This window comes from Podarcis filfolensis, assembly GCF_964270895.1.
Source record: "Podarcis filfolensis genome assembly, chromosome: Z".
In the NCBI taxonomy this organism is placed as follows: domain Eukaryota; kingdom Metazoa; phylum Chordata; class Lepidosauria; order Squamata; family Lacertidae; genus Podarcis; species Podarcis filfolensis.
In genome coordinates, this window is record NC_139617.1 from 32,080,684 (window position 1) to 32,100,553 (window position 19,870).

Genomic DNA, 19,870 nt, shown 5'->3' on the forward strand with positions numbered 1-19,870 from the left:
TATGATTTCCAGAAATTGGTATTCATTGGCATATTGCCTCTGATAGTGGAGAGAGAACATGTACCCATCGTGGTAAGCGCATTTATTTGCTTACTCCAGGCAAGAGATGAGTAAAGAACAGGTGTGGGTAACCAGGTGACGGCAGCAGAGTTTTAAAAATGTATTGAAGTTCACTGGAAAAAGGGCTGGGAGTGCACATGGAGGTAGGTATCTCTTACCTGGTCATCACTCTTGCGTGAGCCCTACTGTCCATCTTGCTGGCCAGCAGCAAAGCGTGGCCCCAGAGCCCGTGTTTCATGGCTGATTCCAGAGCGTCCTGGTGAGAGGAAGGGGGGGGGGGAGACAGAAACTTGTCAAGCTGGGCATGGATCTCCCCTGGGGTGTGCTCAGCACCCATAGCTCTCCTCCTCACTCCAACACATGCTCAGGAAGAAACCAGCATTTGACTGAGAAACCTTTAATCAGATTTCTTTTGGTGTCAGCACCTAGGGTCAATGCCAGCTTCTAGAAAGACCTTAAAGGGGCTACTTCAACATCTTGGTATAGAAGGGTGTGGTGTATCGCCCTCACTGAAAACCCAACATGCAAGCTATGACTGGCAAAGAAGAAGAATACACAAGGACGCTTTTGCTGGAGAGTTGGTGGGACATCACCACCATCACAAATGCAAAACCAAACAGGACCAGTACCCAGCAGTTTGCACTAATGTCATGCGAAACACTTCCTCCCTTCCTTTTAACAGAAACATCTGCCATTGTAAGGTGGAAATTACTATTATAACAAAGATTAAGGTATCTCCAGAATTGGGAGTCATAGTGCTGTTTTTGTTGCCTTTTGTTCAGTAACAACACTAAAATTTTACACACACATACGTATTACTGTTATGTAAGAAAGAAGGAAATTAGCCGTCCCTAGCCCGTCACCTTCTTGCGGCCATAGAGCAAGAGCTCCCGGAACCGGTCTGTCTCCTTCTCGAGGTTGCCAATGGTGGCGATGAGGCTGTCTGAGAGGAAAGAGAGCTGGGCTTCTCCAGACTCCTCCTCTGCCTGCTCCAGGGCCTCGTTCGTGAAGTCAATCAGGTTTGCTTCATTGGGTGATTTCCCTGGGAGCCACACTGTGCGATGATCCTGCAGCAGGAGCTCAGCAAGGTCTGTGCCCACCACTGTCTGCAAGGAAAGCAGTGGACAGCAACACTCTTTCAAAAGGGCAGCTTGGATGGAGACATCCCACGACCTGGCAAGGGGGTGGGGAGAGAAACATCTAGCTGGTCCCCCTTAGCCCAGAAACTGCAGGACTTGAGTTCGCAGTCAAGTGTGACTTTTGGTTTGTTTAGTAAAATTAACTGTTTGGTAGACTATACCCAAAGAGTGATTATCATTCTTTAGCTCTGCATTTAGGCATTCTTTCAAAGCTCAAGGTGGGAGGGCAGGGCAGGGCATGCCTTTCCCTGTACATCACTGCAACCATCCCATAAAACTGAAAGCACAGTGAGTTGGAAGGATTAATCTGCAGGATATTAAGCATTTCACTGGTTCAGACATTTAGCAGGAAGCCCAGAACTCTTACCCCATTCTGTCTGCACAGGAGAATGATGAAGTCCCAGAGGAGCCGGGCAGACTCCTTGTCGATCAGAGTGTCATTCTGAAAACACCGGGTGGCTTGGTTCTGGGCAAAATTGATAACATCCACTTTGTGAGTCTCTTCTCTATAAGGAGGAGAAGAGAAAGCAGTGGTGAGGCAGGGGACTAGGCCTCCAAGGGAGGCAGCTCGGAGCAACCTCCGACGTGACAAAAGGCAAGTGCTTCACATACTTGGTGAGGGGGCCAGGGAAGGCTCTCATCTCCTCCTGCTCCAGAGAGTGCTGCATCACCATCTGCAAGGCAAGCAGAGGGGAGCATCATGGACAGGGTCTGTGATGCATCTCATTACACTGAAGGCAGCACTAACTAGACCCTGCTGAACTCACAAATTAGGGAACTCAGCAATGGGGGAGTGGGCTCTGCTGAATTAAGGGGGACATAACTATTAATAATAACAACAATAGTAATGTATTACCCATTTATCAGTCAAAGGTCCCAGGCAGGATTACAACATTAAAACACAGTATGCAAACCAGTTTAAAACAGCTTACAATCACAGAAATATGGTGGGTTCTAAAATATACCCCTGAAGTGACAAATGTCATGGTAAATACTAATAATAATTTATTATTTCATGAGGCAAGCCAAAGTTATTTTCAATATAAGGACATATATAAAACAGATAACTACATATGAAAACCATGAAAACAATTGTGTGTATTCACACACACACACACACACACACTTATTAATATAAAGTACAGTTTACAACCACATCACATATAGAAAAGCAATGGGATAAATATTTTAGAAGGCTTAGTGAAATTAATGGCAAGCTTTGTTTCATTGCATATCATCATAATTTTTAAAAAAACGAGCTGGCCATTTACACACATTAAGTGTTATTAAGCATTATTAATTATTATTATTATTATTATTAAATACATTTGTCCCAGATCACCTGGCACTTCAAGTGTGTGACCAGCAAGGACAGCAATGAAAGCTGGGCATGAACCGGAAGCTTCCTAGAAAGCCTCCTCCTCTATTTTGTCTGTTTAAAAAGAGTCTTAATTAGTCAAGTTCAACAAATAAATAGAAGCTCTTCCAACAAAGCTCCATTTTAACTTTTTTGCACCGTCTAAATAATTTGTTCATTCCACCACTTTAGGCCTCATATTTGAGCTCCTTGAAGGAAAGGTGGGATATAAATGCAACAAATAAATGAACAGAGCAATGTTTTATACAGGATGGTTTAGCCTGCAAACTTGGTAAGGCAGTGAGAGATTCTGTAGCATTAACAATAGCAAGACACAGAGTCCTGGGTGGAGCACAGCCGAGGCAGGCCTTCCCCTCCCTTACCTCCATGCTGTGGATCTCAACCAAAGCTGGCTGCCCCTCTGAAGGCAGGTTTGCCAGGACCTTGATCAGGTAGCCCCCAGGACCGAACCTGCAGCAGACATGGGGCACTGAAAATTTCTCAGGCGGCAGAGGCCTTGAAGGGGCTGCGATGGGGAAGGAAACAGGCAGGCAGGTTAAGAACAAACGTCTGGCAGGTGTCGGCTCTCTGTTTGCACCTTACTGGATGCATTAAGCCCAAGAAGCCGCCCAGGTGCTACCTTGTTCCACAGTCATCCACGCAGCTTGAGTTGCATAGCTGTCCATGAAAGGGGACTGCTCGCCAAAGTGGTCATAGGAATACTCTGTGTGGAGTGAGACTGGTTGGTGATTCGCTTCATAGGTGCCAGCTGTCAGGTCATGGTTGCTTCGATACAGCTGGCTCTGGAAGGGAAACATAAGGAAGAAGTGCTTAAGGGCCAGAGTTTGAGCAGAGGAAATGGCAAGGTACAAGCTACTCACCGCCCTTCAAGTGAGAGCCCAGGTTGTCCTAATAAACCACAAGGACCTGCCCAGGTTCTAATATCCTCAGTCGAGCACCTTCTAAGTGCCATCCACATCAGAAGAATGGTTGGGGGTGACGTGAGAGAGAGTGAAGTTTCTTCAGCTGCTCCCTGAGGATATTCTCTCCCAAGAGAGGTCAGGATGGCTCCCTCCTTGCTATAATTCTGCTGGCAGGCTGAGACTTCCCTGTACAGACAGACCTTTGGAAGACTAAGGTGCAGGTGGTGCTAACCACTGGGCTGCTGTCGGAGCAAACTCAGTTTTTAACCGCTGGTTTTAAATGTGTTTTGATGTACACATTTACAGCAGCTTCAGGTGCGTCTTTTTGGGTTGTGGACTGCCGAAACCCAGAAGTACAGGAACAGGTTACTTCCGGGTTTCAGCGGTCGCGCATGCGCAGAAGCGCTGAATCACAACCTGTGTGTGTGCAATGCGGGTTGCGAACACTGCGGGTTGTGAACGTGCATCCCGCACGGATCACGTTCGCAACCTGAGCGTCCACTGTATTGCTTTTAACTAGTTTCCTTTTATTACTTTATATTTTACAATGATGTTTTTAAACTTTGGAAGCCTTGAACCCCAACTTCTGAGAAAAGCAAGATATAAAATGTTGAACATCAATAAGAATAGTATTAATAGTATCATCATCACCATATCTTTATTAAGAAAGGAGCTGGTGCTGTGACATCTTTATTGTAATTATTTGTAGGCCTTAATAAATCATATATATACGTGTGTGTTTCTGTTAATGTTTACTTGCTTTTTAAATTATTTTCTCCACCTCCCACATAGGTTTCTAGCTGTTCTTATTTTATCCTTAAGCCACCTTGAGTCTCTGTCAGGGAAGAAGGCGGGATATAAATAAATACAATAACAACAACAACCACCCTGGGACAGTTTCTTTTGGTGGTGGAGGTGGAGAGAGAAATCAGCGAGACCCAGCTGAGGCACAGCTAGTGCAGGGGGAGGGGGGAACCCAGACTGCAGCGCTGGGGGTTCTTTTGTGCTGCCAGGTGATTCTCCAGAGACAGGCCAAAGTCTTACCTGCTGGGAGCGCGAGCTGAAGCTGCTCCGCCGGCTGTGGGAGCTGCGCAGGCTGTGGCCAGACTGTTCGCTGTGAACACTGTGTCGGTCAAACTCGTCCCCATAGAGGTTCCGGCGAGGCTCTAGGTCATCAAAACTGGCGGTGAAACGGGGGTCATACTGCCAGTGCTCCTCATACTGGTCGTGGCTGCAAGGCATGGAAACAAAGCACAAAAGAAAGTGCAAGGGAGGCCTTGGGATTGTGGGGAAGCTCCAAACTGAGGGGTCCTGAAAGTACTGCACAGGCTGCCAGTGAGCCTGATTTAAGGGGTCAGTGCTGGCACATAAAGTCTACAAGGGACAGGGGTCCAGGGGTCTACAAGAGTGCCTTGTTAACCCTCAAAGGCCCTGCTGGTGCCACTGCTGAGCTCTGCCTACTTGGTGTGGACCTGCAACAAGGCCCTTCAAATCCTAATTTCCACTGTAAAACTGAGGCCATGTTCACAGCGCTATACTGCTTCAAACACTCAAGGCTTCTTTCCCCAAAGCATCCCGGAAGCTGTAATTTGTACAGGGTACTGAGAGTTGTGGGGAGACTGCCCCCTCCCATTCCCCTCCCACAGCTAGAATTCTCAATGTTTCAACAATCAATCTCCTTCTGAGTGAACTCTAGGAATTGTGGCTTTGTGAGGGGAATAGGGGTTTTGTAACAACTCTCAGAACCCTTAACTATACTTCTTAGCTATGACTTTTTAAAGTGGTGTCATGTTGTTTTCAATGTATGGTGTGAATGTGGTTAGGTCCCATCTACACCGTACATTTAAAAACACCATTATACCGTAGTGCTTTAAGTGTGTGGTGTGGATGTCACCTGTATTCCACACTATTACAGGGAGATTTCAAAGTCTGCAAAATCATAGAGCTGTAGAACTGGAAGGGACTCAAAGGGTCATTTAGTCCAATCCATCTGCAATGCAGGAATCACAGATAATGTGAGAATCACAGCTAAAGGACAGATAGACACCTCACTCCACTTGAAGTTCTCCAGCCTCTGCCAGTCCTTTGGACATCCAGTCCTTTGGGATCGCATGCAGGCTCAGAAGCCAGGAGAACCTTAGCTGTTTCTGCCACTGCTGCCATGGCCAGGCCCTGCAAGGGCAGCAGAATTCTGACAGAGGACGTTCCCTGCCAAGGAGGGGCTTTTTCTACTCAAATGTGAGGCCCAGAATGTGATCCTGCTACTTCACGAGCTTCAATCCTCTGGGGGTGGGAGGTGCACTTGGTGTTTTGAGAAACACCCATCAAGACCATTCCAGACATCCAGAGGTTCACAAACCTGTTTGCGTAGGGATAGGCCTCTCTCTTTTGGTAAGGGTGCTGTTCTGGGTAATCCCAGTACCTCTGGTCGTAAACACTGGGGTCTCTGTACCTGGCGTCGTATGGGTAACGGCTTGGACCTTAGGAGGGCAAAGGCAGGAGAGAATCAGTAATCCCAGGAGCTTCACACAACCATTTCAAGCCACATTTTAAGACTTGCCAGAAACAGAGAGCACATGCTAGCATTCTATATGAAAATCCAGGCGTGTCAAATTTAAAAATGGCATCCCTGCTATTTATTATACAAGGTGTGTGTAAGAGAGTTGTGTGAACTTGAGGATGTTTCAGCTATAATTAAGAATAGAACTGGAATGTCCCCTCTGAAAACTAATGGGGTCAGGCTTTGAAGAGGATGGAGTTTGCCATCAAAGAAGTGCCCTCTTTCTCTCTCTAGAAAATGTTATTTTTAGGTTTGAGATTATTTTTTAGCCAGATCCCATGCAAGGTAATAAACCTCTGAGCTCATTTACTGGGACATGCACACCCTGCATTTCCACCTTTAGCAATGGAGGCACTCAGGGAGTTCAACAGGGTTTACTCCCAAGACAGCATCCATAAGGCTACAGCCTGGGAATTTCAAAACAAAGCCATCTCAAAATATATAATAAAATTAAAACATCCTCAGCAAGGCAAATGGGGGCATTGCTATGCATCATTCCAAAACATACAAATCCATTTTCTTACAACCAATGCTGCTTGGTTTTTTCCTCCTCAAACTTGTAAAGTTGCCAATTTCATTACTGACATACAATTCCATACCTAGGGATTAGCTTTCATCATGAATGAGAAAACTGCTACTGTAGATTTACAAATTAATTATTCACAAATCTTAAAAACACTTTTCCAGGTCAGTGAAGTATAAAAGGTTCAAAGAAGAACTTCACTTGGTAGCTTGAAATTAGCATCAGTAGCTCCCTTACTAGCTTCATGGGCACAATGAGTGACAGGGCAACGAAAGTAGTTTCTGTGCCAAAACTGGGCCTAAACCCTGATTGAAACGGATCTAGAAAATCCATCTCCTCTAAGGTACACCTGTATCTGGTCTGTAACCACCCACACAAGAATCTTGCCCAAGGTACTTATTCACAGCCATGATGACTAAGTTTTACTTTATTTTTAAAGAAAAGGCCACAAAGCTCAGTGGCTGAGCATCTGGCTCGCACGCAGGAGGTCCCAGGTTCAATCTCTAGGGGCATCTCCAGGTAGGGCTGGCAAAAACTCCCTGCCTGAAAACCTGGAGAGCCGCTGCCAGTCAGTGCAGACATGACTGAGCTACATGGAACAATGGTCTGACTCAATGTGATGCATCTTCCAATATTCCTAATCAACCATGCTCTTCTCCAATACAAGATCATCCCTATAAACCTGCTGCTTGCCTCCATCTTTGAAACTCTGCAAACGTTATAAGGGTCCTCAGTGGAAAAGGGAGAATATAATGCTAGATTTAGGTTAACTATAAGATGAAGCAATGGTTATAAAATGTGTTTTGCTGAAGGACAAAAAAACCAGCAACCCACTGATATTCCCTACCTCCATAATCATAGGGATTTACATAATAGTCTGAGTAGTAATCATTCCATCCGCCTTTGGTGTTGTAGTAATCTTCAGGATATCCCTGCCTGCAAGAGGAAGGAAGAGGGGGTTGTTTTATTTGTTTTAAACATCAATCATCAAAGAGATCCACGCCCATCAGCTCACAACTGAACTGCAAAGTGTGATGTCACACAACTTGAAGCTCTTAACTGGTTGTTTCTTGCTAAAATTTAACTGATGGCTTCCCATTTACTTTGTTCTTCCTGATGCTTTAGGACCACTTCACAAGCACCAGATTGCTTGGTAAAGCCAGGACGCAACAGGCCTTTGTAGTTTCACACTGCAGCAGCCATAAATTTATTCTGCAAATAGAGGTTCGGGCGGATGCCTTCTGTGTCAACTTTTAAATGCCCGTATTCCATCAAGCTTACACAGGCAATTAAGAATACATCTTTCCACGATAGTTAGCAGATTTACGTTTACTTTTTTTATATGGTGCTTGTCTTATGGTTTGATGCACAATTGTCATGAACTGCTCTGATTTTATTTATTTATGAAAAGCAATATAGAAATATTTTTATTTTAAAAAATGAACATGAAACTTCTGGATGGGGTGAGGGTTGGCTAACGTGTCTTTCAGAAGGGGGTGCACACATAAACACACACACCCCACACCGCTTTCAAGGACTGCATACCTGGAGGAGGGTTTATCAGAGGTGTGGCTTGCTCTGGAGCTGGGGCGTTCTGGCTCCCCCTGATGATAGCTCCTAGCGTTCCTACTGGGTGCCGTGGTGTCATAGTGCTGGGAGGCAGGATCGTATCGGCCGTATGGATGTTCCTAGAGGCAAGAGGTTATATATTACTCAACAGAAAGCTCAAGAGCTGAAGTCCACCACATCTAGATCCCCTTCCTCTCCCAGCTGACCTTTTGCCAACTGCTAACTAGAGAAGCTTTGGAAAGAATAAAGGCTCAGACGTCAGGAGAAATTGGGAGTTTAGGCCATCATTCCTTTCAACAATTGCCATGTGGTATCACATGTTTGGGGGAACCCACATGATCCTCCCCTTGCTGGTTTTTGAAGTTTCTAAATCCCTTCACCCTGAATGTCTTTCTAATTAAGAACGTAACAGCAAGGCTGACAGGTCAGGCTAAAAGAGGCCCAACCAGTCCAGCTTCCTGTCCTCACGGTGGGGAAACAAGATGTCCCAATGGGAAAATGCTCCCAAGCAGGACCCGAGCACAACAGCAACTCTCCCCTCCTGTGGTTTCCAGAAACTGGTAGTTGTGCAAGCATAGCCAAAAGTAAAAAAGACAAAAACAAATTAAAACTGGGTGCAGGGAGAAGGCTCTAGTCAAAGAGCGGCATAAACCAGCCAAGTCCTCTGGCCACATTCAAATGATAGGCAAAGCTAGACCTTCCCACATGCCACTGCACTCCAGATATGTTGGCATTAGAGCTCCTGGCAACTCGCACAGAAACTGATCAGGGATAGAGTTCTAGTTGAAAGCATTTTGAGAGCATCAGGAGTGGGGAACCTTAGTCTGCAGTTGGGATCTCATCCAACCCCCTCTGGAGCAGCAAAAACCAAGGCATCTTCAAATATCTGAAGGAACATCACATGGAAGATTGAGCAAGCTTTTTTTCCTTCTGTTCTGGAGGGGAGGACCCGAACCAATGGATTCAAGTTACAAGAAAGGCGATTCCAACTAAATACCAGGAAGAACTTTCTGACAGCAAGAGCTGTTTGACAGGGGAATGGATTCCCCCAGGAGGTGGTGGACTCCCCTTCCTTGCAGGTGTTTAAGCAGAGGTTGGGTGGCCATCTGGCATAGATGCTTTAGTTGAGATTCCTCTGCAATGCAGGAGGTTGAACTAGATGATCCGCAGGGTCCCTTCCAACTCTACAATACTATGATTCTAAGCTTGTTCCATCTTCAACGTGGGAGCCAATCTTCAAAGGGCAGTCACATGAGAGATGGAGCAAGGTTGTTTTCTGCTGCTCCAGAGGATCCTAATTAATGATTTCAAATTGCAAGTCAGGAGATTATGATTAAATATTAGGAAGAATTTTCTGATGGTGAGAGCTGTTAAGAATGTGGAATGAACTTTCTCAGAACTTTCGCCTTCATTGGAGTTTTTAAAACAGGTTGTATGTCCATCCATCAAGGATTCTTCAGCTGCGATTCCTGCATTACAGGGGGTGGACTAGATGAGCCTTGGGGTCCCTTGCAACTGTAGAATTCTATGTTTCTATATATGGAACTGCTTTTAATTGTTTTGATATTTTTTTTGTTTAATGCTTGTAAATAACCCACCATGGGATCTGATGATTAAAAAAGGCAAGTAAGAAGTTTAATTCATTGAATGAATAAATGAATAACTAAATTATTTAGCTGTGATTCCTGCATTGCAGGGGGGTTGGACTAGATGATACTTGGGGAGGTCCCTCCCAACTCCACAATTCTGTGATTCTCAGCTGACATCTGTCCATCAGCTGTTCAGAAGAGAGAAACTGAGAGAAGGGAAAACTGAGAGAAGGGGAAAGGAAGATTTTCAATGTGGAAGCAACACCCCCCCTTTCCACTAAGCCAGCCATTGCTTTTCCCTCTGGGCTTCCGCTAACACGCCCACCCTCCCTACCACCTCACCACCCCACCTACAGCCAACCACAGAACGGCACAGAGGAAAAACAACCTGTGAGCCCACCTGGTAATAAAGGTGAGCAGTCCTGGGGTCCACTGGAGGGTATGGCGTCTGGTACGAAGGATAACTGTTGTAGGGGTGCCCATAGTAGTAGTAAGGGTTCTGTGGCTGGATGAAGGTGGTCTGGCAGGGGGTCTGAGAAGGCGGCGGGTGCTGCGGCTCATGCTGAGAGGGGATCCCGGCTGGCTGACCAGCCACTGTCACTGCATTAGTCTGGCTGGTGGCAGCCGGAGCACTCTGAGGTTGGCTCGACGACACTGGCTTGCTCTCCATGGACGCCTGAGCGTAGGTGACCAAACCCCCATCAGCCTCATAAGTCCTGTGGCCTGGGGGCTGCTGGGAAGAGCTGCTTCCAGGATGCACCTGGGGGTTGGACGGAGCATGGGGCTGCCCTGAGGATGCTACCTGCTGCTGCTGCTGCTGGGGGGAAGTGCCACCCGGAGGCTGCACATCTTTTGTGACCTGCTGATAGAAATGCTGTGGATCCTGAACCTCATTCTCCCCTCGGCCAGGGTGACCAAACACCAGCCCACTGGAGAGTGACTGGTTATGCACCTGAGTGCAGCTGGTGGTGCTGCTTTGCTCTAGGGACTTTGCTACCGTGAAATCTAGTACTCTGGGAAGCTCCTGACTGCCTGAGTTCTTGGGACTGCTGTTCACAGGGCCCGTAGCGAGGGTCAGAGGGGTTGACGTCACACTGGAGGCATTAGCCCTAGACTTGCCAGACAAGTCTGAAGGAAGCCCTTCTGAAACACTAGCCTTTTGGCTTTCGGAAGCTAAGTTGAAGGTGCCTTCGGAGGCTGGGTGCATCAGTGAGGGGGAAGGCTTATTCGAGGCCATTTCAGAAGTGCCGAGGGGATTTTGTAAAAAATTAGAATTTGACAGAGCAGCAGCAGAAACAGATGCCTGACCTGCAGGTCTGGGTTGCCCCAGAGGCATGGTTTCACTATGAGGGTTTCTGCTGGTGTGGAAGCCCAGCAGAGGCTTATTGCCACCCCCGGGATCTTTTGCCAAGTGGCTGCTTTCACTCTTGCTCAGCTGATCAGTGAGGGAGAAATTAACTGGCTGAGCCAAGCTGTAGCTTTGATTCGGCTGGGCGATCAGGACGGGCTGGTTCTGCAGAGCCTCCGTAGGTGGGGAGGAGAGGAGGCTTGCGTAACCCGAACTCGCCTGGGAGCGAAGAGCCTCTTCTTCCCCCAGCTTGGGAGGGTTTTCCAAGTTTTCGGAAGACACATTCCCAGCCAGGGATGGTGGGTGGGGGACGGACCCTGGTGAGAGGGACTGCTGGCCAGGCAAACCTTCCTCGGGTGGCTGGAGCACCTGGGCTGCCTGCTTGGTCGGCACCTGCACTGCTGGAGCAGCCGGGGCCAACAGCACATTCCCCCCAAAATTTGGCACCTCACTTTGGGCCCAGAGCGTAGTGGCTGGGCTCTCACATTTTTTCCTGTTTCCCTGGGCCCTGCCTGGCAGTTTCTTCTCAGGGACCGACTGCACGTTTTCCACCAAGGACCCACCGCTGGGTTGCAGAGGCCCTGCAGCACCACTCCCCAATGTGAGAGGCAAGGGGTAGTCCCGGGGCACGAAAAGGGTCTCCAGATTATCGGGAGGCTGCTCCAGGTTCCCCGGTGAGGCGACTGGGGTGGCCTGGCTCTTCTTGGCACTTGAAAGGCTCTCTCTCAGCTCGGCCACCATCTTTGCTTGGTCGGCCTCAGGGGGCTTGACCCCCAACCCATGCGACCTCACAGGCTCGAATGAACTGTTGGCGCTCGTCTGAAAGACCCCCATGGGCTTGGGGGGGCTTGGGGTGGGTGCATGGGACAGAGGGCCGCTGTGGTGGTAACTCTTGCCAGGGCTCTGCCTGCTACCATCCCCTCCCAAAGGGGAGGAATCAATCTGCTTGAAGAAGCCCATGGAGGAAGACGATGATGCCTCCTCCTCTGGGAGCTTCCCGCTCTCCTGCTGGATAAATGTGCCCAGCTCCTGTGGCTGAGATGCGCTGGGGAGACTCCACTGGCTCAGGCTGCTGTAGTTGGAGGAGACACTGTCGGACCGGATGGGGTGAGGCAACAGATCAGGCGCTTCAAGGTTTGGCCCTCTTTCCAGGCGGCTGGTGGCGCTAGACTTCGGCAGTGATGGGCCTAGCAGTGAGGTGTACCTGGTCGGATCTGGGGCCACCCCGGGAGACAAACGATTCTGGTTTGTAGGCTCGCTCGGCAGGACTTCCTGGTTTGGAACGCACTCCAGGTTCTCAATGTTTTCGTACTGCGTGCTGACAGGCCCTCGCGCATCGGCAAGGCTGGCTTTGTCTTCAGTGAGGAAGGCTGCACTTTTGCCAGCCTGGGCATCAGGTGGCTCACAGGTGGCTCTGAAGGGATGCTGAGCTTCCAGGCCCTCAGCTGCGCTTGCCTGCATAGGAGAGAAAGACGCTGCCGGGATCTGCTGAGAGTGGAGGGGCTGGTAGTATGTGTGGCCCATCGTCTGTTGAAAAGTGTCAGCGCTGCTGCTGGCCTGCTCGGCTCCTTCTGATGAAAGGATTTCCTCATTCTCAGCCTCATCTCCTTTGAAAAACATGGAAACTGTACCTGAATCAGTATTGGTAGGGCACTGCCTGCTGGCCGCTTCAGATGCGCCTTGAGGTTCAGCTGAGGAGTCGTTTTCTTGAGTGGTGGGATTGCCAAGAGTGTAAGTTGTTTCAAGAGGTTGCAGGTAAAAGTGTTCTTGAGTGAGGTGGCCGGGCCAAGGGCACCCTGCTCCTGTGTTTTGCCAAGCAGTGTGATGGTGACCAGAGCTCTGGCTGGAAGTCATGCTGGAGACATCACCATACGTCAATGGGGCCTGAGCAGCATTGTGAACGAGAGGCTGCTGCGGAGAATTCTGATGGGGCTCCATGTGGGGACCTGGCTGGGAAACACCAGCAGCAGACTGAGTTACAGCATAGTGGGTGTTTTGGGATGGTGGCTCTGGGTAGGAAGAATAAGCCTGGCCCTGAGGTGGCCCTGAGCTCCCTTGGGAGGGTTTCCACTGAGGCACAGTTTGCTGGGCAGGAGAGAAGAAAGACAAAGATGCTGACAGGGAAGCAGGGTTGCTTGGATTCCCACCAGCCTCCTGCCTGCTCAGAGGCCTGTCTGGCATAGGAGCCAACCCCTGGTGCCCGCTGACAGAATTTTCAAGAGCGATCCCCATGGAATGATGCTGCCCCAGAGGGCTATGGGTACGCTTGCCAGGCTCAATGCTCAAAGGCGTTTCGGCACTGTTTGTGACTTGTGGAGCAAACAATGGCATGGGGGCTGCCACACTCGAAAATGCACTGTTTCCTCCAGGTTGAGAGGCAGGCGCTGCTGGGGGAAATGAGAGCAGACCATGAGGACTGTCTGCTGCATGTGGAGGAAACGCTGCTAGAGAAAAGTCTTGCACAACAGGTGGATTGCCTCTGGGGTTGTTGCTGGCAGCAAACTGGGTGCCTTGTGGGGCTTGCTTGCCAAAGGCAAAGGGGTCTGTCACGGGTTGCACCGGGCCTGCGGCTGCAGAGACTGGCACGGTGGCCCGCTTGCCGAACGGATTGCTTCGCCAATACATGTTCTGTGATGTTGCCAGTGGAGGGGGCCCGCCTGCCCCAGTGGGGATGGTTTGTGGCGGAGGCTGCATGACAGACTCCTAGTTGAGTTGTTCAGGAGAATTACTGGAAGATGCTGTGGAACTGGCTTCACTTCATGCACTCACTGCAGAGGAGAGAGAGAGAGAGAGAGAGAGAGAGAGAGAGAGAGAGAAGACAAAGAGTTAAAGAGGCTTCCTACTTCATAAGAAGTGTGAACTAAGCATTGCCAGAAGTCACCGTTATGATGGGGGGGTGATCCTTTTGAGTGTTTACTGAAATACTGTCATCCAAAGAATTCGAGGAACAAGTCCAGTACAGGGTTATTTCCTATGCAAGATGATTTTTTGTTCATCTTGTTCATCACAATTAAAAATGCAAATGTTTACTCACGAATTATTATTTTTTGGAATGTTTGTAAATATTTTAAAATGTGACAACTCAACAGGATGTTATTCTACCACATTAGACTTTAAGGGGAGGGGAAGGAAGGCACAGAAAATTCAACATGTCAATTTTAGCATGCTTGAAGAGTTGTTAACATCAACAAGTTCTGGAGAAACAAGGAAATCCTTCATTGCTACATTAATGTTTATGAAGTATAACATAATTTTCAAAAAAGAAATATCCTGTTTCCAAAAGCTGAAAATTAATCATAGAAAAACAGAGTGGGAAGTTGTCCACATCATTAACTTGCATATATTATTTAAGTCCACATCATTGACTTGCATATATTATTTAAGTTCATTTTTCATTTGCTGCCAATTAATTTTTTACTGTGAGAATCTGAAAATAGCTCTCCATTCACAGAAGGCTGCATTGAAAAGGAAGTCCATTGAAGCACATGCCTTATAGCCAGGTGCTCCCACTAAACAATTTCAAGTGCTACTCTATCAAGACAGAAGCCTTCTTAAAATGAAGAGGGTCTCATAATAAGCAAAACCCTGCTAAACGTCAGCCCTTTGGAAATGCAACCCTGCAGTGAGTGTTTACACCTAGCTTGGTAACTCACTGGAATCAAGGGGGCTATGTCCTGAAATTAAGGAGGCCCTGCTGCAAATGTGTAAACAGGCACTCTCCTCATCACCTCTAAGTTTCTGTGCAAGCAACTTGGTGGGGTGTATTAATCATAAAAAAGAGGTCCAACTAAACAGTGGCCCTCCAGATGTTGAGGGATGACCTCCACACACACAGCATCCCTGATCATGGTTGCTTCAATTGTGCTTGAACAACAACAATGCTCCCCCACTTTAGAAAAGCCTTGCTTTCTTCCTCTCATTTTAGGCCACAGTGTTGTACCAAACAACTAATCTTGGCATGTGAAGCCTGGAAAGCAAGCAAACATGACAGTGGGCTTTCCTAGGCTTACTTTCATGGCTGCCCTGAGGTTTTAGATCAGAACCAAAATCTTTCATCCTGTAATGCACTGCACTATTACGTGTTCCTAGAACCCCAAAGCAAGGGGGCCCCAGTCTTTCTGGAAAGCTAAGAAGTTGTTGTGATCACTGCAAAATGCCTATTTCAGAGAAGAAAAAATGGATATTGCTTAGAACTCCCCCACCCTCAAACAGGTATGCACACAACAAAACAGGCAACCCTTCCAACCAAAGAGAAAGGCAAAACTCCCTCCATTTTTAAAATGAAAAAGAATGGGATCAGTGGATCTTGATGGGAGTCACAGGGGAACAATCTTCCAAGAAAGGCAGAATAGCATCACCCTTTCTGATAAGCTTCTCCAATACAAACTTCCAATGGGATATTTTGTTTAAGTATGACCTAGTTTAATTTTTATTAAAAGGGAGACATTCAGAGTGCCAAATCAAGAGTTCTGAGTGGGGAGGAGGGACTACATGTGGATCAAATGCCCACGTACAGTATGACTTGGCGGCAGTGCAGATGGAAAGGATTCTGGCCTGGATAGCTCAGTCAGTTAGAGCATGGTGCTGGTAACACAAAGGTTGCAGGTCCAATCCCCATATGGGACAGCTGTATATTCCTGCATTGCAGAGGTTCTGACTATGGTCCTCAGGGCTCCTTCCTCTATGAGTCTATGACTGCAATTGATCTACACTGGACATGATGAGCTCCACTTTATTCTGCCCTACTTAGGCTTGATCTGAAGTTCCAGGTCCAGTTTTGGGCACTCACTTCCTTTAAGATTTCTAAATGAGAGAAATAGTCAACAGCATGGAAAAATAAGTTTTGAGGAACTTGGAATGTTTACTCAACAGAAGAAAAGACTGTTAGACGGAATTACAGTGCTCTTTAAACCCCTGAAGGGCCATTATATAGAAGGGGGAAATGACTTGTTCCCTGCTGCCATAGAGGGCAGGACTAAATTACTTAGAAGTAATGGGTTTAAGTTCTAGGAAGAGAGAAAATCCAGTCCAATGTCAGAAGAAGCTTCTTGACAGCAAGAGAAGCTGGAACGATGGAACCAATAATTGAGGGGAGGGGAGGGGAGGATGCCTTCAGGTAGAGTCTGGGCCGCCATCGGGGGTGGGGGTAGGGGGTGGGCTCTGGATTTCATGGAACATACTACCCTATTTGTAAGGCACCATTGCATAAAGTACAATGCAGATGCAGATGCCTTCAGGAAAGGCCACTAGATTTAGTTTTGGCTTTTAAAAGCAACACCTTCATGTCTTTATGGAGTTCACAACATCCATGTTTGTTTGCTTTTTGGTGTGTGTGTGTGTGTGTGTGCACGCGCATCGCCTTAAAACACACAAAGTTTTAAAGCAATATTTACAAAGCTTTCAAAGACTTGCTTTTTTGATTGAAGAAAATAAGATTTTATTCTTTACAACACATGTTAAACACTTCATCCAGTGTCATACTTGAATTAAACCCAGTGCACAAGCTGCAAGGAAATCACAGTTGCAAAGGTCAAATCAGATTCAGGAGATATCCTTTAATTGGACCAATTCATTTGGTTAGCTGTGTGGGGCTGTGATAGTGAATGAAGTCGAGAAATGTGAGATTTTAGAAATGAGCGTTTGGACTTTCAGGCCTTGGCTTCAGGCCAACTCATCCAAAAATCTCCCTTTAAGCAAAATCAGGGCTGTTATTAACCACAAGTTGTAAAAGGCTGGGATGCTTCCTGGCTCAAAGAAAAGGCAGCTAGAAATTCCCAGGCAAACTGAATATGCTACCTGTCTATTCACCTCATCTGACCACTAAACCAATCTCCAGGATTTCAAATAGGAGCTTCTCCCAACCTTACCTTCTGTCTGTAAGGGAGATCCACTACTCTATAACACGCCCCCCCCCCGTAACTCTTAACCACACTCACAGGCAAACACCCTTTTTATCACTGCCAATAATTGTTTTGAGTGACTCAGAATGTGGGATTAAGATATAGACCAACAAAGCAGTCCTGATGTTTTTACACTGCACTCCTGGATTGGCTCCCTTTTTCTCAGCACCTGTTTTTCCCCCCTGTAGGATGATGAGCAGAAACTCAACAGGTGATGCCATCTCTCACTGGAAAGAGTACGAGTTGCACAAGTTTCAGGTAGGTACCTGTGTTGGTCTGATGCAGTTGGCCAAGTGTTTGGCAGGACATTTCCATATATTTCCTGTGCAAAAATTTCCTTAGTGGTGCAAATCAGATCTCACAGTTATGTTCAGATATCCTTCTTCAGAGTCCACAGCTATCTATTAAGGGGGAGGGTGCCTGCAGCAGAAGTCAAAATCTTGACAGGCTGTGGCTCAGTGGTAGAACACCTGCCTTATGACAGGTTCAGTTCCTGGCATCTCCACATAGGGTTAGGACTGGCCTCTGAACATGAAACCCTGGAGAATAGCTGCTGCCAATCAGTGTAGACAATACTGAGTTAGAAAGATCAAGGGTCTGACTCAGTTCCCAGTGTTCCTATAAGGTTCATGTCAGGCCAAGTTTATATTCTTTTAGACTTCAGGTGAAAATCCTTTAAACTTTCCCAAACCACTTAGTTAACTTTGGTTAGCCTGTTCTAAGTTATATATAGCTTCTCACACTCATGGGTGTCCTGAAGCGACTTGCTGTAATACAGTTTGGGGTTTCAGAAATAGGTGGGTCCTTCCCAGGCCTACCTTGAATTGCCACTAGGGATCGAACCTGTGACCTTCTACATGCAAAGCAACTGTTCTACGTGGTGATCTGAAGCCTTTCCCAATCTACCTTCTACCTAGTCACATCACTTGACTCATGGAGCTCAGCACTGTCAACATGGAGCGGCAGCAGCACTGGAGAGCCTCAGACTCACAGGACATTCCTAGCCTCACCATAGGAGCCTGTCCCTGCAAATCACAGGCTCTAACCACTGAGCTACATCCTCCCCTTAGAATAATTTTCGGGTCCTCGTGGTTATGAATAGAAGGGCTGAATTAAACAAGAATGCCAGCATATTTAACTTAGCACGAGTGGGGGCCGAACTTGGGCCCCTCCTGCGTGCATGCAAGAGAAGTCACAACCTCGCCCTGAGAGGCTGATTTATTTCTCGTGAAGAAAGCTCACCCGCGACCGCCGCATCCTCATCCTTATAACCACCTCCTTCACCACAATAGCATGCGACGGATAGAAGAGAGGGTGGGAGAAAGGAAGGGCCTGCCAGGTAGACTGCCGCTGAGCCTGGAGGCTCCACCTTTATCCCCGCACCGGCCTACTCCGCCCTCTCCTTCCTACGCCCCCGACACCCCCGGGGGGACTCACCTGCTTACCGCTCGCTCAGCAGTAGCACAAGCAGCTCCAACCGGCTTTAACGGTGCCTCGGTGACAGGCAGGCAGAAGCAAAAGCAGCAAACGCCGCCGCCATCTTGGAACATCCGGCAGCGCAGACGTGTCACGTACGCCCCTAACCATGCGTGTGACGCCATCACGGCCCCCCGCCCCCCGCTTTGGCCGGCTCCTACACAAGGTAGAGATGCATGTAGACTTACGAAAAGGGATGACAGTAGACTCGTGCACGATTTCACTTCCGAGTTCACTTGCGAAGGTTTTTCCTTTCTTTTTTTTACTCCCTCCCCTTTTGCTCCCTAAGAGCCACGAGGACTGGAAACTTTGGCTGCCTGAAATGCCTTGCATTTAAATCATATTTCCAATCCACCCCGCAAAGGATCGTGGGAATTGCAGCTTGCTTAAAAGTGCTAAAACTGTAGCTCTGAGGTGTGGTGAACTACAGTTCCCAGGATTCTTTCGAGGGGAGAATCGCTATGTACATTACAAAGCTGTCTGCAAACGTGACATGAAGGTTGGCAACATCAATCTCGCCGTGCGTGAATCCCTTGCAGATGATCACAGTGCCTGGATCCACAGCAGTGCTCAGAGGAGGAATGACTGCTAGGAGGAGCACAGAGAGAAGAATCGCCATGGTGCACCTGTAACAGCGAAACCGGGTGCCTTCATCTGCCCCAGATGCAACAAAACATATCTCTCCAATGTCGGTCTCTACAGCAACATAAGGCGCTGTAACCTTCCAACAGCTCAACAGCTTATCTTAAACTCCCAAAAGCACACGCCTTCATGATCTCCCGAGACAGAGGTATGCTAACAACGTACGGGTGCCCTTTCTTGGGTGGGTTACAATCGGAGGAATCGATCCATAGAAGCTGGGATCAGAGCGCCTACCTGTCATCTGTGTTTGTGTTCCGGTGGGAGGAAACAGGAATTGAAGGATGGGCATGCTGCTCCTTATTTTCTTAGCTCTACGGTTTCGTCCGCCGTCAGTAATTCGTTGCTCGGCGTTTCCGTCCTCCGCCCCCAATCAGTTAAAGGAGAGGCCACGGCGATCCCTTTAAGGAAGTTCGGAACTCTCCGGCGGGAGGAAGCGGAAAGAGCCGAAATCATTCCCCGGCTTTTCAGCTCGGAATCTTTAGTGCGTGGAGTAGGCTGGCTAAGAGCCCCACCGTGCCTCTGACCATGCACAGAGTTCCCTCGCCCTACACGCATTTCTTGAGCTTGTGAGACCCGGAGGGAAGGACGCTCATCCTCCCCCACATTATTACAAACACTTTCTTTTTATTTAGTTTTAAATTCTTCGCAGAATTCTCCGCAAAAGTTTTGCAACCCAAATTTAATTTACATGAAGAAGATGCCTGGAAATATTTTGAAGGTCAGGGTGGAGGCACAAGCCATTTGTGCTAAAATGCTAACCAAATCTGCATCTGCATCCACACTG

General features: G+C 47.8%; 1 protein-coding gene across 14 annotated transcripts in view; it reads right to left on the bottom strand.

The window, feature by feature from the left end:
* SEC16A (SEC16 homolog A, endoplasmic reticulum export factor) overlaps positions 1-19,423 on the bottom strand; it is a 39,374-nt gene extending 19,951 nt beyond the window's left edge. For 7 of the 14 annotated variants that reach the window (XM_083596215.1, XM_083596221.1, XM_083596212.1 and 4 more), the window contains exons 1-12: positions 18,406-18,554; positions 10,121-13,836; positions 8,108-8,250; positions 7,410-7,498; positions 5,839-5,959; positions 4,524-4,710; positions 3,197-3,359; positions 2,940-3,082; positions 1,812-1,873; positions 1,567-1,705; positions 924-1,166; positions 219-316 (exon numbers count right to left, since the gene is read on the bottom strand). In XM_083596215.1, coding sequence (XP_083452341.1) covers positions 219-316; positions 924-1,166; positions 1,567-1,705; positions 1,812-1,873; positions 2,940-3,082; positions 3,197-3,359; positions 4,524-4,710; positions 5,839-5,959; positions 7,410-7,498; positions 8,108-8,250; positions 10,121-13,762 — 5,030 coding nt within the window. In that variant the 5' untranslated portion in view covers positions 13,763-13,836; positions 18,406-18,554. Of the gene's footprint in view, positions 1-218; positions 317-923; positions 1,167-1,566; positions 1,706-1,811; positions 1,874-2,939; positions 3,083-3,196; positions 3,360-4,523; positions 4,711-5,838; positions 5,960-7,409; positions 7,499-8,107; positions 8,251-10,120; positions 13,837-18,405; positions 18,557-19,320 lie in introns of those variants that run through there. The other 7 variants (XM_083596213.1, XM_083596223.1, XM_083596216.1 and 4 more) reach the window with 4 other exon arrangements.
* Between the last annotated feature and the right edge of the window lie 447 nt (positions 19,424-19,870).